The sequence below is a fragment of the Carcharodon carcharias genome, chromosome 16, assembly GCF_017639515.1.
Source record: "Carcharodon carcharias isolate sCarCar2 chromosome 16, sCarCar2.pri, whole genome shotgun sequence".
Lineage (NCBI taxonomy): Eukaryota > Metazoa > Chordata > Chondrichthyes > Lamniformes > Lamnidae > Carcharodon > Carcharodon carcharias.
Genome location: NC_054482.1, coordinates 70,527,588 through 70,544,434, shown reverse-complemented (window position 1 = coordinate 70,544,434; position 16,847 = coordinate 70,527,588). Strand labels below are relative to the sequence as shown.

The window sequence follows — 16,847 nt, the reverse complement described above, 5'->3', positions numbered from 1 at the left end:
ATGCCTCTATTTATATAGACCAGTATCCTGAATGTTTTTTGTTAAAAAAACTTTCTCAATCTGTCTTGCCATCTTTGAAGTTTTGTACACATATGCCCTAGATGTCTCCATTCCTACACCCACTTTAGAATCATGTTTCGCTGAGATAGAATTTTAAATGAGAGTAATTTTTACAGAAGCAAAGCAATGGTCTTTTATTGATTTGCTGGGAAATATGCAAAATATTTTATGAGGAAGAAGTGGGTGGTGACAAAATAATAGTGTAGATTAAAAAAGTCAGAAAGGGTGAAATTAAAATTTAAAACATCAAGATGAAGGAATGTGAAAGAGAAAATTGAGCAAAATTAGTGTTTCTTTTCCATTTTTATATAAAATTCTGATTTCTTTAAAAAAATTCATCTCCAGAAAAAGGCATTACTTTAAGTGAGCTCCTCCTAGTAGCTTTATTATTGCAATGTTAGTGTTTATTTCAGCAAAATGACTCATTAAACTTTGCAAAACTACTGGCACAGTGGAAACAATTATTAGATGCATCAATCAGTAATACAAAAATGAATACTTATAGAACAGATGCCATAAACGTATTGTTCGAAAGAATGATTTCACCAGTGAGCTACAAAACAGATCCTGCACTAAATAAGACCCAAAAGCTCCTCTTATCCAAAGTATCCCCAGAAGAAGACATTAATTGCCAACAAGATAACAACATTTATGTCACACACTTTTCGCCAAAAAGGTTCCTCTTCAATGCTGGTTAACCTTTTTTGAATGGCATCATTTTCTTCTTTTGAAAGTTCAGGTTTTTGCTGTAGGCTACATAAACAAAAAAATATTTTCTTCCACCAGGAAACTTCCACTGTTTCAACAAAGTAAACAACAAAGTTAAATGAAATAAACAGCTGTAATAAACAAGCAGTGATGAAATTATGTTTCTCAAAAAAATGCATTGAAGAATGACCAAATTTTGGGGGACAACAATAACCTTGCTGGAAATGTAATAGTGTTTGAATGATGTACAGTGTTATTAATGCACTAATTGCCAGCAAATTCAAGGGATTAAGGAGATACAATGCAACTTGCAAATCTCCTGAATTGCTGGTTAACACCACTCAGTTTGCTTTGCACAAACAACATCATGCCCATATAATCTCCATTATTTTTAAAGAACTTGCTTGGTTTGCACATTAATCTTGTCACAGAAAGTTAGGGCTGGAGTTTAACGATGTGATAATTGTAATTGCAATGCCAGTCAATCTCTGGCCCAGAAAGGGACCAATTCAAACTGTTCAATCTCATTTCTGTGCATAACTTTTTGTTTGAGATCTTAAGAGATCTCAGATTTTAAATTTTTCGTTCTTTTCCTACTTTTCCTTTCTGCCTTATTTCTTTCTCTTAACCCCATCTACCCCTATATTTTTCATTGTGAATGATTTGATATGGCTTCATCCTGCTTTTCTGTCATTGCTCTGATTCTTTCTCACTCCTTAAATCTCAATGGCTAGGGAGCAACACTTAAGGTCCTGCTGTTCACCAAGATCCCAGATGCTCCATTAGCCTGAGCATGCCATTGTAGCTTATACTTCCTGCAAGTTATGCTGCAATATTTTACAGGACAGTCTTTTATTCCATGCTTTCTGTAAAAATCAACAATATTTCTTACTGTTTTCCTTTTTTCTACCTTTATGTTTTGATTCAGGCCACCTTCCCCCTGCAGTCTCTTCCTTTGGCTATAGTGAATTTCCTATCTGGAAAGCAGGTGATTTTAACCAAAGGTCACTGACATTTGTAGATCATTCTGCATAGAATGTATGCCTTCTCTGGACTGGGATCACTGGATGAACCACAAATACCATAGCTAATGTGTAGCATGTGACAATACCATCAATACTGGCCCTTTTCAGAAACTCATCCCTCATCTACCTGTTTCATGTAGTCCTTCATTCTCTGTAATAAATTGTACTTCATTTCTCTCAACAGATTCAGCAACTGTCTTTGGGCGGCTCCAGAAATCATCCATGTCATTCTCAGATGTTTGGTTGTGTCTAGTCCACCATGTTAATCGGACCAGCTTTGGAAATATAAAAAAAATGCAATATTTTACTCTGCGAATGACAGACTTCAGTAAACTATACATGCAGTTTTTTTTGTGCCTCTATTGTATAATAGTAAAAAAAACTAATTCACTTGGCAAAATGCTGGCCACACACTGCTTTGTCCTCGAGTTAGATATATAGAAAAAAATAACATGGTACTACTGTTTGCTGCAGCAGAGTCTTAAAAGGTCTTAAAAATGTAAATACTTTGCTGCTCTGCCCCTCTACATGTTAGAGGTGGAATTGTGACTGGATGTATGACAGTTCCATTCAAATTGCCTACTGGCTGGAGGTAGAACATGTGTATCCTGCAAATGTGTAAGAAAAGAGAGCTCTTGCAGCAAAACAATTAAATTCAACACAGTCTGCTGACATGTAATGATGTTTAATGCATATTTATTAAAAAGATTATATGAAAAATAATAGACTGTTACTCAAAGTTACAATAGAAAAAATACCTAGAAATTTAGAGTAGTTACATGGATTTCAAAAAGGTAGGTCATACTTGACCAATCTTATTGAATTCTTTGAAAAACCAACAGAAAGAGTAGATATGGGCAATGCAGTTGACATAATCCATTGGATCTGCAAAAAAGCCTTGGACAAGGTGCCACATAGGAGAGCACATGATCTGACCTTAGCCATGGAAGTCAGGGAACAAGTAGTAGAATGATAACAGCCGACTACAAAACAGGAAACAGAGTAGGGGGTTAAAGGTTGTTACTCAGACTGGTAAAAGTTGGGAAGTGGTGTTTCACAGGTATTGGTGCTGGAGCCACTGTTACTGACCATTTCCATGGACTCGAGAATCACAAGTATAATTTCAAAATTTGTGGGCAGGGTGATGTTGGTTCCAAATCCAAAGACTTTTATTGGATTTAACCATGCACGCACCCAAAACATCCTCCCCTTGCACTTTCCCCCATATCTCCAAAACCTGAGTCCAAATCATTTATATATACAGTTGAACAAAAGTGGTTCCAGCACAGATCCTTGAGAGACACTACTTTCCACTTTGTCACTTCAAGAAACTCCTCTTAACCTGTTACCCTGTTTGCTAATTTGTAAGCATAATTCAATCAGTTCTGCTATCAGTCCCATGTGCTCTGATTTTTGTCATGAGACTCATGTGGCACCTTATTGAAGGCCTTCTAAAAGTCCATGTATATTAGACCCACTCCATTGCCCTTATCTGCTCTTCCTGTTGTTTTAAAAAAAATCACTAAGATGGATTTCTAAAAGAATGGTCATTTTACACAATGTTGATTAGTTCTTATATTTTCTTACTTGAAATATTTTATTATCTCATCTTTTAGTGAAGAACCTAGTATTCATCCTTCCACTTACCTTAAGCTGACTAGTCTATAGTCCTCTGGATTGGTTGTTTAGCTTTATATTTTTTTTAATTTATTCTTTCATGGGATGTGGGCATCGCTGGCAAAGCCAGGATTTGTTGCCCATCCCTAATTGCCCTTGAACTGAGTGGTCTGCTAGGCCATTTCAGAAAGCAATTTAGAGTCAACCACATTGTTGTGAATCTGGATTCACATGTAGGCCAGAGCAGGTAAGGATGGCAGATTTGCTTCCTTAAAGGACATTAGGTGAACCAGATGGATTTTTACAACTATTGATAATAGTTTCATGGTCCCATTACTGAATTAGTTTTCAATTCCAGTTTGTTTTAATTGAATTTAAATTCCACCAGCTGCCCTGGTGGGATTTGAACCTATGTCCCCAGTGTGTTAGCCTGGGCCTCTACCAGTCCTGTGGCATTACCACTGCACACAAGAATGCAGTGGAATACAGAAAGTTCTCCACATAAGGAACAAAGAAAAGTGAAGCACTAATGCACCACATTAAAAACAAAAACAGAATTACCTGGAAAAACTCAGCAGGTAATTTTTGTTTTGGGTTTCCAGCATCCGCAGTTTTTTTGTTTTTATTAATGCACCACATTAGTTTCATGGGTAGGAGACAAAAGATTCAATACTGCTTCAGTGCTGTATAGCAGCTGAAGTTTGATTATAAAACATCATATCTTTTTGGTCTAGATATCAAATCAAATCCTAGCTCCATTTCACAATGGAATAGATTGAATCAAGCTGGCTCCATGAATCCTTTCTTCATGGCTGCTGAGGTAATTATGCAATATATCAGTGCTAGCACTTTTGAGAACATAAGAAATGGGAGCTGGAGTAGAGCCATATTGGCCCTCATGAGCCTGCTTCATTATTTAGTAAGATTACATCTGATCCTCTACTTCATCTCTACCTCCTCACCCTATCCCCCTATCCACATATCCCTTCATTCACCTAGTGCCGGAAAATCTATCAGTCTTGAATATATTTAATGACTAAGCAAACACAGCCCTTGGGGATAAAGAATTCCAAAGGTTCATATGTAGTCCTGATCAATGTGTTCTCTCATATTTAGAACAAATTTGTTTTCTTCTAATACAGAAATCTAAGTGAAGGCTCAAACTGATGCAAACCCAAGTTAGAAATTGTAGTAGTGGAGACCAATCGAGAAAACGGTTAGCTGGTGCCTAGGTTAGGTTTTCAAAACCAGTATAATGGGAAATGGGAATACTACAATTTAAGATGAAATAAGGTTAATCCTTATTAACGTTACATATTACATAAATAGATTTTATGGATTATAAATTCAGATTCCTTTTCAAAAAACCAAAGATTCCCAGTTGAGAGTTTGGAATACTCTTCAGTAATCGAAAAGCCAATTTTATACACAAATACTAAAATCAAAAAAGATGTAGTTTTGTTAAAGTGTCAGTTAGATGCTCAATACCTTTTACTTACATTTTCTTCCTTAATTGCTGGAGTTAACAGACTGACGACAGTGATAACGATTGCAGTTATTCCAGATAGTATCATAGCAAAATAAAGGTAATGCACGTTCTTGAGGATACCAGGCCTGTTGTCCAGTTCACCACATGATGGCGCTCCATAAACAAACTCCATGATCATGCGAATAAGGCCCACGGTCAGTCCTACCATAAGGCCCCAGAAAGCACCCTGTGACAAAAAAAATATTCCACTGCTTTTACTACATAATTTCCAGCAAAGACAATTCATAATCCAGGTATAGCATTTACAGCCCTTATGTTGTCAGCTGCCAGATAAAGAGTTGCTCCAGTGGAGTAACTTTGAACAACCTACATCGTAAAAATGAAATTCTTTACGTGTTTATATTGGATAACTATGTCATAATCTTTTATGCAAGGAATGTGACTCTTTACAATTTGTCATAGCATTACTCATCTGCTATTTTAGTTCCAAATGGAACTTTTCCTGTTTTGCAAGCCTGAAAAGGATATTAAGTCAATAAGCAGAATTTAATGCCCATCCATGGTGAGTTTGGGGGCAGAGATGTATTTAATCAGGTGGTAGGACTGGCTTCCCATCTCCAACCCATTTAAGGAAGGAAGTCTGATGGCCACCCTGCTCCATCACCATTTGACTCCATCATCATCATGTCACTGCTGGTATTAACCCTGCAGTGAGTGGGAGGGCTCACCATTCAGATAGCATGAGAAGCAAACCTATGTGGTGTTGCTTGTGGGCTCCCAGGGGGGCAGGGGTCCGTTGATCAAGGGACCTGGCATCGGGAAGGGCAGGGCTCTGAGATCCCCTACCCCTTCCCCGCAATCCCCACCCCACAACCTCCCCCCTCCCATCATCACTCAGCTGTGGCCTGGGATCCAGCAATGATATCTCGGCATGGGTGTAGTACAGGGAGCAGCTACCATCTCCCCAGTGGTGCTGCCATTCATAGAGCTTAGAAGTGTTGGCCAGAGTTCCAGCCGTGGGGTCTTTGATCCTGGGAAAGGCCCGCCGCTGTCCAGTTAAGTGCCTGAGTGGCATTTAATATGGCAGGCCTTCTCTAAAAATGGCAATGAGGGGCTCTCAAATTCTCCAGCCAGCAAGGTAGACCTCCATCACCTCCCAACCAATGTTCCTGAACTTTGTTATAGATATGTTTATCCTTTTTGATGCTATTTGCACTAAAATTGTCAATCCACTGTGTCACAGTGGATGTCATGATATACCAGATTTTGAATCCTTTGCATAATTCTGTGGGAGAAAACCTAATGCTAATACAAGCAGTTCCTGGATTCTAAGTCCTGGAGTACCAGACCAGGAAAGTGCAGATGGTCACTCAGCGGGATGGGGAGGGGAGATCTGGGAAGGTGGGGAGAGAGGGGTGGGATTCTTGACGATGAGGTCATGAGGTAAGGGAGTACCTAGAGGGAGGGTGCCCAATGTGGAAAGGAGGCGTTGAAGGAGGCTGGAATAGCCACTTGACTGAACACATGAGGTTTTCTCCCAGCCAGTTGGGTGGAATCACAGCTGATTTAGAACCATTCTAACACAGTACTCTTTACTAAAAGAAAAGTTCCCTTCAGTAGCATGGGTTATTTTTGAGTCATCGTTTGTAAAAGAACTTGGAGCCCAAGTAAGGTGACTTGCTAAGTTTCCCCCTTGCTTCAGAACTCCTCCAGCCCTCTCAAAATTGAGGCTGGGTAGGAAACTACCCTTGAAAAGTCATTAATTGCCCAGTTAAGGGTCTCAAATGGGTTAACTTGGGGCAAGAGTTGGTGGGCTGGCCTAGCCCTTGCCTGTCCCAGCCTAAAATTACTGACAGGCCGGGGGTGGGGGAGGCTGGTGGTGGGGAAGGCCATCTAGGAAATTTTACAGGCCCTCTCTACTTGCAAATCCACCGGTGGGGACTGTAAAATTCTGCCCCATATGTTTTTTGAATACTGTTCTGCCCACTCAAAAACTACCAGCACGAACATAAGAGAAATTAGATGAAGGATCCATGATCTCAATTGGTGTGATGGAGGAGCTACCACAGTAAGGCTCAGTGGTCAGGCCAGAATGGACAAAAACACAACAAGAGTCATGATCAACTTTTCAATATTGGAAAATATGTGCAGGTAGAATTAGATTAAAACAAAATTGGGGCTTGACAGTAATAACCACACATCAAATATCATTCCAATGATATCTATACTTGTAAGTGGAGAATAGCCACATGGCTGATCGCATGAGATTATACCCCAGCCAGTTGGGTGGGATCACTGCTGATTTAGAACCATTCTAAACACAGTACTCTTTTACTGAAAGAAAAGTTCCCTTCGGCAGCATGGATTATTTTTGAGTCATCGTTTGTGAAAGAACTTTCATTTATATATTTTGGAAGACATCATCCATAAAGATTTATGGTTAGCTTCAGCAGATGGAACATTAAAATGGGGTATTAAATATCAGCAACTGTAGCATCTCTCATCTGGTGATCCCAACCCAATAAAGGAAAGATTAAGAAAACTGACCAAAAGCTTGGTTGACTGAGAATTTAAATTCAGTTAAAATAAATAAATCTGGAGCATAAAACTGGTATCAGTACGTGATTATTAACTGGTCAGATTGCAGTAAAACTCTAATTGGGTCACTAATGCAATTGGGAAATAAATCTGGTCATCAGGAGTAGCATCAGGCATACCTGAAAATGTAATGCTAATTCTTACCTGCTCATTGACTCTCTTCCAGAATACTGCCATAATGAACAGTGAGGTGATTGGCGGTGCTAGGTAACTAGTAATAGACTGAATGTAGTCAAAGAGCTTGCCACTGTTAGCTGTCTGGATAATAGAGATCCACACTATACTGATGGCAACTAGAAAAATAATAAAGATCCTGTGAAAAGAAAGAAATTAATGCAGAAGCACAAGAAAAATAATTAAAATGCCTTATTTCCCCTGCTGGAGAGGATAACCATGATAAATAACAGGGAATAACATTCAGGAACTTCTTCTGCACAGATTCCACATGACTACAGCAAGGTCCCTGAGCTGATTCATTTCTGTCCATCAACTATATATATAGACACTGCTAATAATGTCAAAAACACTGAAGAAATCTTTTTATTACTACAAACAAACAGGACAGTGGAGTAAACCAGTTGATGCTCTTGCTTGCAGTTATGGAGTTTGAAAACTAAAGGATGCATGTCTTTCCTTTTGAATAACAGTTGGACAAATAATTTTCCATGAATCCCTAAACAATCATATTAAGATGGTGAAAGATGTTTCACAACCTTCACTTATATATGGTTTAAGAAAAATATTACAAGGCACTTCACAGAATAAACATATGGAAAATGGATACCAAGCCAATAAAGGAAATAAAGGAAAGATAAAAAGGACTGACCAAATGTTTGTTTGAAGAGATATGGAGAATTTGAAATAATTAAAACAAATTAATTTGGAATATAAAGCTGGTATCAGGAAGTGACCATGAATTGGTCAGATAGTCGTAAAAATCCATTAGGGTCACTAATGCAATTGGGGAACAAATCCTGTCATCAGGGGCAGGATTCACGGCCATCCAGTGTGAAAGGCTCCCTGAGAAGCTCAGCGCTGCCGGGTGGGGGTGGGAGGAATGCGAGCACAAAGGTCTGCGCATGCATGGGGGAGCGAACACTAAAAGCTCCCTGAAAGCAGAAAGCTGTCTCAGGGAGCTGAAGAATTGTAAAGACAAAAATATAGATTTTGAGAATGTGAAAAACATGTTTCCTCATAGGACTCACTCACATGAGCAAGGATGTAGAAAAAATGCTGTCAAAACGCTTTTAAAAAAAATTAATGTTGGAAACCTCATCCCGCCCATGGACGGGGTTTCCTAAAAAATCCAAAGGCCACCTGGCCAATTCGCCTGCCCGCCAACTGTAAGGTTGGACAAGCGGCAAAAATAGCTTTTAATTAGGCCTCTAATTTGTCGGCAGGCACGCTGCTGACTCTCGTGTGCCTGCCGACCGAAATATCACCCGAGTATGCAATGACATTGGGACGCTCGCCTGACATCATCATGCACTGTTTTACACCCGATTGGGTCGGACATGCACCCAAGGATACAAAATCCTGCCTCTGGAGTAGCACCAGGCATACCTGAAAATGTGGTGCCAACCTGATAAAGCTACAGCAGGACTACATACATAAACTGTGGAAGCAATGTGCAAAAGGCTGAGTTAACTGTACAAGCACATGCCTAATAGCTGCTATAAGTTACAGCAACACAAGTTGTGTTTCGGATGTGAGTGTGCTGAGTATCCTACATTAGCAGAAACTACTCATGTGAACTGCATGTGTATAAACCAAAAGAACATTAATCTAAAAATATAGTTTAATGTAGAAAATGGTCAATGGGTGTAAAATAAGTTTGAAAAGAAGAGAAAACATCATAGGCTGCATGTGTAAACCATGGGAAATATATTTTTCTTTGGGGTGTTAGCTGGAAGATCCTCCCTAAATGCATTCACTTTTTTCCCTGTCCCTCTCCTTACCATAGGCAGTCCCACAACTAGATTCAAGCACAGAAAATTTCATTTTATAACCAAGTTATGCTGAAGTTTGCATCCTGCTTACAATGTGCTATTGAATCAATTCAGTTTGAAAGTTCTAATATAACTATTGGGCTGATTTTCATCTATCGATTTGTTTACACTAAAAGCAGGTCAGCAGTGAGATGCAAATCAGAAAAGACAGAGCTTCCTGTGTACTTCACACCATTTCTTTCCCCCACACCTGCTCCAATTTTGGAGGAGTTTTGAACTGGGTGGCCAGCTTATCTTCATGAAAGAGGTGAGCCTCATTAATGGATTTAAACTGGATGCCCATAAAGTGTTTCAGACTGGGATAGAATGTTGAGTTTCCACCCAGTGACATAGTGCATGCTGTTTCCACTTTCGAGACCACCTTGAGCCTGTTCCTGTCTCCTCCTGCCCACCCCGCAATCCATACACTCCCCACCCCCGCCCCAACCAGCTCAGCACTCCCCAGAACATCCCTTAAGTGCTGGCCAACAGCATGCAGTATCAGGCCAGATTTTCCTCCTCAGATTGGTGAGCAACAGCAAGGTGCCCATTTGTTAATGAAGGCTGAACCTGAATGATCTTTGGGCCTTCTACCTGCGGCATGGATGGGCACCATAGGCACCCAGTCAATGTAGCATCCAACCTAAAGGTCCAATCCCTGGTTGCACAGCGTTAAGACCTGCCAGAATTCCAGTTCTAATCACATTGAATATTTCTGGTCTAAATTACTTTAGAAAAGGCTGGAATTTTTCAACTTCTGCAGGAGTGTCATGTGGGCCATATCCATTGATTTTCATGATAAAGAAAATTGGGCAGTGGTTATAATGGGTAGGCCATTCAATATCCCCTGTTTTACATCCCCAGCATTGGTGAAAGTTCCAGTGAATGATTCCATAATTCCAAGTGTAAACTTAATTAATTCTAGGAATTATACCCATGAAAATTTCAGAGTTTTCAAGAAGAATGGGGTAGCTAAAAGATCACAAGGGAACAAAAATTTGAAGGGCAAAATAACAATGCAGCCCATCACTTCACTTGCTCTTTAATGGCTCTTGCATCAAGTGCTTGCAAGGTGGGTTTCCACCTTCGTCTCTTGAGAGCACATCCCTTAGGTCAATACTGCAACATGACCACAAGAAATTGAAGCCAAGTTTCAGGGCACTGTTGTCCATTATTATCCCTGCACACATACAAATTCTATGCTGCATAGTCACACTGGTGTCTTTGCACCAGATCGTTGAGCTTCCCCTCTACTCAGCAAGGTGGGTTAATACATCCCATGCCCACATCTTGGCAGGAGTACCTAAATGAGTAACGTTAGCTCTCATCATTCTGGCATGACCTCTTTCATGTAACAACATATAGGGGATGGCTTTGTTGTAATTGGGATGCTTCTAAAGACCCTCTAGCACAAAGGTTAGACAGCTATACAGATCTCATTAAGATGCAGTCAAGACAAGTGGCACAACTGTCAGTGGAAAGAGGAGCCTTTACCGATAAACGTTTACCAACGTGAAGTTTGCTAACTTCTTTCTGCAGATGTTTGGGAATAAATGGGGATGGAAGAGAACATGACACTCCTCTTGCAGCAAGGCAACCTGGCATACCTCTGCTGAAAATTAAGATCTGATGGTGTCAGGAATGTGTGGCCTATCTACAATGTCAATTTTATTCCTGGGTGGGAAGTTGAAAATCTACCCTTAATTGTCTGGAACACCCCTGGTGTGTCACCCCCACATGCCCTTTTGAGCATTCTAGTGAAGCTCCCTCTTGGTCTTAGCAGAAGCATGGCTGCCTAAATAGCTGTCTCAATCAAGGCCCACCTGAAACAAATAACACATGAATCTCCAGTGGTGTGGTAAGTTAGTAATTCTTACTAATATTCCCCTTTATTTTTTTCTGATCAGTCTTGTTGAAATGTGAAGTTACCTGCCAATAATCATCAGCTCCAGTTCAGTGGCATTTCTGCGGATTCGCTGCCAGATATCTATGGTGAAGAGTGTGCTGCTGCTGTTAAAGATTGAGGTAAGTGAACTCATTAGAGCAGCCATCATAACTGCTATCATCAGCCCCCTCAAGCCTGGTTCAAAATAAACAAAGAAAATAAAAGCAATTATATTTAAAATAAATTATTTTTGATGTGTGGGGACAGAAATGGCAACCAACATCCAGAATTTCTTCTGAAACCCAGAAATCCCTAAAATGTAAATTAATGCCAATAACAATGGGCAGAGTTTTCCATTTTTGAAACTAAGTGCAGTGGTAGGCAGGTTCTACGGTGCATTTAACCTGGTCAGAGTGGTGGGAAATCGTGCCTGATTTCACGCTTGGAAGCTCATTAATTATGCACAGGCGAGTATCTTTGAATCACATGGTGGGTTGGGAACTGATCCGTCTGACCTACCATTAATTAACGGGGTGAATGTCCAGCCACCATATTTAAACGCCACCTGAGCATACAGATTTCACTCTCTCCAGCCCAGCTGTCTCCAGGAAACCTTTAGAAATGTCTAGCAGAAAAAGGCGGCTGTAAGCCGGAAGGAGGTTGCACCTGCTTCTGCCACAACACCCTCCAGTGCTTGATCAGAGGAATAGATGTACTTTATCCCAGGGAGAGCTCCAAGAAGCACACTAGCTTCAGCTCTCCACCTGGAAAGATGTAGAGTAGGTTAGCATGGCTAGACACCATACCTACAACATGATCCAGTGCAGGAAGAGATCATGAATGCACGAATGATCTCATCTGCTCCATCAAGGTAAGTCAACCTTCAACTGCTTCCAATATCAAACTCTCATCATGGCATCATGTACTCAAAGGGCTGCTGTCTTCAGGGATCACACACAACCATTAGTGGGGAACACATATCACCACTGATTGTCTCTTCCACATCACCACCATCTCACCTATCATGCTGCTCACACTCCATCCTCAGTCCCTTCTGGGGAGGGCTCACTATATACAGGGGCATGCATGTTTCCCAATCTCTGTTCCATCCCTTCTCATCACATTTATTTCTATTGTCTTCATCCAGGCCAAGCTGGCCCATATTTCAGAGACCTAGGGTAATGTTCTGGGGAGCCAGGTTCAAATCCCACCACGGCAGATGGTGAAATTGGAATTAAATAAAAATCTGGAATTAAAAGAATGATGATGATGATGAAACTATTGTTGACTGTCATAAAAACACATCTGGTTCATTAATGTCCTTTAGGAGAGGAAATCTGCTGTTCTTATCAGGTCTGGCCTACATGTGACTCCAGGCCCACAGCAACGTGGTTGACACTTAAATGCCCTCTGAATGAGGGCAATTAGGGACGGGCAATAAATGCTGGCCTAGTCAGTGATGCTGACATCCCATGAACGAATAGAAAAAATAACAAAAGGGAAAGAACACAGACTAGAGGAGGGAAGGCCAACATCATACCTCTCCCCAAATTTGAGAATGCTACTGAGCTGGCTGGGTGGGGGGGGGGGGGGGGGGGGGGGGGGGGGGGGCGGACACACAGGTATTGCTCCCACGGGGGCGGCAAGATCGACTTATCCCAACAAGCTAGTATGGATGACACCTCCATGAGCTGTCATATCTTGACATTCAGAGTGAGTGACATGAGATCTTGTAATCTGCCTGTCATGAACCAAAACTATCTTCTCTTTAGAGGCACCAGCAGATGTGGACACATGAACCATAGAAAAAAGTTACGGTACAGAAAGAGGCCATTCAGCCCATCATGTCTGCGCATGTCATAAAAAGAGAAAAAAAGAAGTTAGCCACTCATTGGTAATCCCACTTTCCAGCACCTGGTCCATAGCCTTGCAGGTTACAGCACTTCAGGTGCAAATCCAAGTACCTTTTAAATTAGTTCAGCATTTCAGCCGCAACCACCAATTTGGCAAGTGAATTCCAGGCACCCACCCCAATCTATGTGAAATAGTTTTTCCTCATGTCCCCTCCAATCCTTCTATCAATCACCTTAAATCTATGCGCCTATTAATTGACCCTTCAGCTAGGGGAAACAGGTCTTTCCTGTCCACCCTATCAAGACCCTTTAATTTTGTACACCTCAATTAGGTCACCCCTCAGCCTCCTCTGTTCTATGCAAAATAGTCCTAGCCTGTCCAATGTTTCTTCATAGCTGCAATTTTCAAGCCCTGGCAACATCCTTGTAAATCTTCTCCGAATTCTCTCTAGACCAATTATGTCCTCTCTGTAATGTGGTAACAAGAACAGTATACAAAATTCCAGCTGTGGCCTAACCAGCATTTTATACAGTTCCAGCATTACATCCCTGCTTTTGTATTCAATGCCTCATCCAATAAAGGAAAGCATTCCATAGGGCAGGATTTTTCAGTCGGCGTGAAGGGGGGTGGGGGAGGGGCATGACACGCTGGCAGTAAAATGATGCGCAATGACATTGGGTGTGCACCCTGAGGTCATCATGCTGTCTCGCGATGTTTTGTTCAGCGGGTGCATGCTGGAGTGGGCTGCATGCCCACCAATATTAAAACGGCCTATTAAAACCATTAAGGAAGTAATTAAGGTCATTGTTGATGCTGCCCGTCCAACCTGTCTGTTCTCCTAACTAATGAATCCCCCATCACTACTACTTTTCATCTCTTCTTCCTCCTGCCCTGTACAGCAGAGCCACCATGGTGCCAAAAACCTGGCTCTGACTGCACTTCACCAAGGAGCCAAAACGCTCACCAGTATCCAAAACAGAAAACCAATTGGTGAGGGGACCCCAGGGTACTCCTGCATTACCTGCCTAATTCTCTTGGACTACCTGGCAGTTACCCATTCCCTTTCTCCAGGCTCCTAAGCTGCAGTGTGACCACCTCTCTGAATATGCTATCACATAACTCAGCCTCACTCAGTGACTCCAGCCACTGCTCAAGCTCTGAAACCGAGATCTCAAGATTCTGCAGTTGGTGACACTTCATGCACATGTGGTCGTCTAGGACACTGGTAACATCCATGACTTCCCACTTAATACAGGACACACTCCACTCAAACGAGCTGTTCTGCCATTGCTTCAATTTACTTCCCTTATGTTAAATGTATTTTATATTATTTTATTTTACCTAGTTTTGGCTTTACTTTCCTATTGCTTGTGTTTCCTACTGAAATGAGTAGCTCCTTCTTTTAGGAAGAATGTATTTTTCTAACTTCAGCTATTTGAAGTCCCCTCCACCACCAGCCTGACCCCCAACAACAGTTTCTCATCAACTCAGAATCACAGAATTTTAACATCACAGAAGGAGGCCATTCAGCCCACCATGTCTGCACCAGCTTCCAAATGAGCATCATGAATTAGTGCCATTGCCCTGCTTTTTCCCCGTACCCCTGCACATTGTTTCTAATCAAATAATCATCTAATGCCCTCCTGAATGTTTCGATTGAACCTGCCTCCACCACACTTTCCAAGCAGTGCATTCCAGACCCGAACCACTCGTTGTGAGAAAAAGTTTTTCTCACATCACATTTGCTTCTTTTGCAAATCACTTTAGATCTGTGCCCTCTCATTCTTGATCCTTTTAGGAGTGGGAACAGCTTCTCCCTATCTACTCTATCCAGCCCCTCGTGATTTTGAGCATCCCCATCAAATCTCCTCTTAGCCTTCTTCTCTCCAAAGAGAACAGTCCAACCTCTCCAATCTATCTTTGTAACTGAAGTTTCTCATCCCTGGAACCATTCTTGTAAACCTCTTCTGCACTCTCTCCAATGTGTTCACATCCTTGCTATTATGTGGCACCCAGAATGGTACACAATATTCCAGCTGAGGTCTAATGAATGTCTTATATAAATTCAGCATAACCTCCTTGCTCTTGTACTCTATGCCCATATTAATAAAGCCCAGGATACTATTTGTTTTATTAACTGCTCTCTCCACCTGTCTTGCCACTTTCAGTGATCCATTCATATATACACCCAGGTCTTTCTGTTCCTACACACCCTTCAAAATTTCACCCTTTATTTTATATCGTCTCTCCATAGTCTTCCTACCAAAATGCATCACCTCACGCTTCTCCACATTTCATTAGCCACCTATCTGTCCACTCCACCAACTTGTTTATGTCCTTTTGAAGCTCTACACTGTCCTCCTTGCAGTTTACAACACTCCCAAGCTTTGAATCATCCGTAAACTTTGAAACTGTCCCTTGCACACCAAGACCTAAATGATTAATATATATCAGGAAAAGCAAAGGTCCCAATACCAACCCCTGGGGAACTCTGCTACAAACCTTCTCCAGGCCAAAAAAATCCATTGACCATTACTCTCTCATTCTATTTCTCAGCCAATTTTGTATCTACATTGCTACTTTCCCTGTTATTCCATGAACAATAACTTTTCTCACAAGTCTGTTGTTTGGCACTGTATCCAATGCCTTTTGAAAGTCCATGTACACCACATCAACAGCATTACCCTCATCAACATTTTCTGGTACCTCTTCAAAAAACTCAAGCAAGTTAGTTAAACATCATCACATGTTGATGAACTTATGTTTTCCCTGTCATGTCACTCTTAGACATTTTCAAATACTAGCCCTCTCATGCAGCTTTTCAACTGCTGGTCTCCTGCAGGCTGAGAAAGACAAAAAGGAAAGACCACATCCCTTCTCACCAAATTCACAGCAATCCCATTCTGTAACAGTGTACTCTGTTTCTCTTATTTATATTTCTGAGATTCAAATGAATCTCCTATATGGCAGATACAGAACTAGATTAGGGTAGTTCCTTAATTTACTGATCTCACCTGCTCTCCAGTAGAGAGCTTGATTTGCTTAATTAGCCCTGCCCAAGCCTCTAAGAAACTTAAAAGACAACAAATTTAAGTAAAATGCTGAATTCAAGCAGTACCAGATTGTATAATAGAATAACCCTTAAAATTTAAAATTTCACTCCCTTCTCACCAAACTTGCAGCTATTCCACTCTGTAAAGATACCCTCCCTCCCATGAGGGGGGCCAATATAAGTTCCAGCCCTCAGACAACCTTGCAGGAGGTACCTAAAGAAACCACCAAGGCTCTCACCTGCACCCTCCACCAGCACAGAGACACAGCTCGGTGGGTGATAGCACTAGGTTAGGCTTGGGGTCACCTACTGGAGAACCCCTCACTGACACGTCTCCACAGTAGTCGGAGGCAGGGACACCCCAGGTCTCTGGTGCTTGGAGGGCTGCTGCCAACCAGCTGCCCACTGAGTCTGAGTCAGATGATGAGCCTCTGTGAGTGGCCGCCAAAGTGGTGGAATATCAGGCAGGGATGTGGCAGTCACTCAGCAGACTATAGCAATCAATAGAGCAGTCTGTCCATGTTCTGTCTGATGTTGTCTCTTTGACATATGAGCGCCTCGAAGTCACGAT

General features: G+C 41.4%; 1 protein-coding gene across 1 annotated transcript in view; it reads right to left on the bottom strand.

Annotated features, from left to right (window-relative positions):
• Nucleotides 1-442: 442 nt before the first annotated feature.
• slc5a9 (solute carrier family 5 member 9) overlaps nucleotides 443-16,847 on the bottom strand; it is a 54,343-nt gene continuing 37,938 nt past the window's right edge. The window contains exons 10-14 of the mRNA XM_041208135.1: nucleotides 11,415-11,565; nucleotides 7,642-7,810; nucleotides 4,910-5,125; nucleotides 1,921-2,068; nucleotides 443-856 (exon numbers count right to left, since the gene is read on the bottom strand). Coding sequence (XP_041064069.1) covers nucleotides 657-856; nucleotides 1,921-2,068; nucleotides 4,910-5,125; nucleotides 7,642-7,810; nucleotides 11,415-11,565 — 884 coding nt within the window. The 3' untranslated portion in view covers nucleotides 443-656. The remainder of the gene's footprint in view (nucleotides 857-1,920; nucleotides 2,069-4,909; nucleotides 5,126-7,641; nucleotides 7,811-11,414; nucleotides 11,566-16,847) is intronic.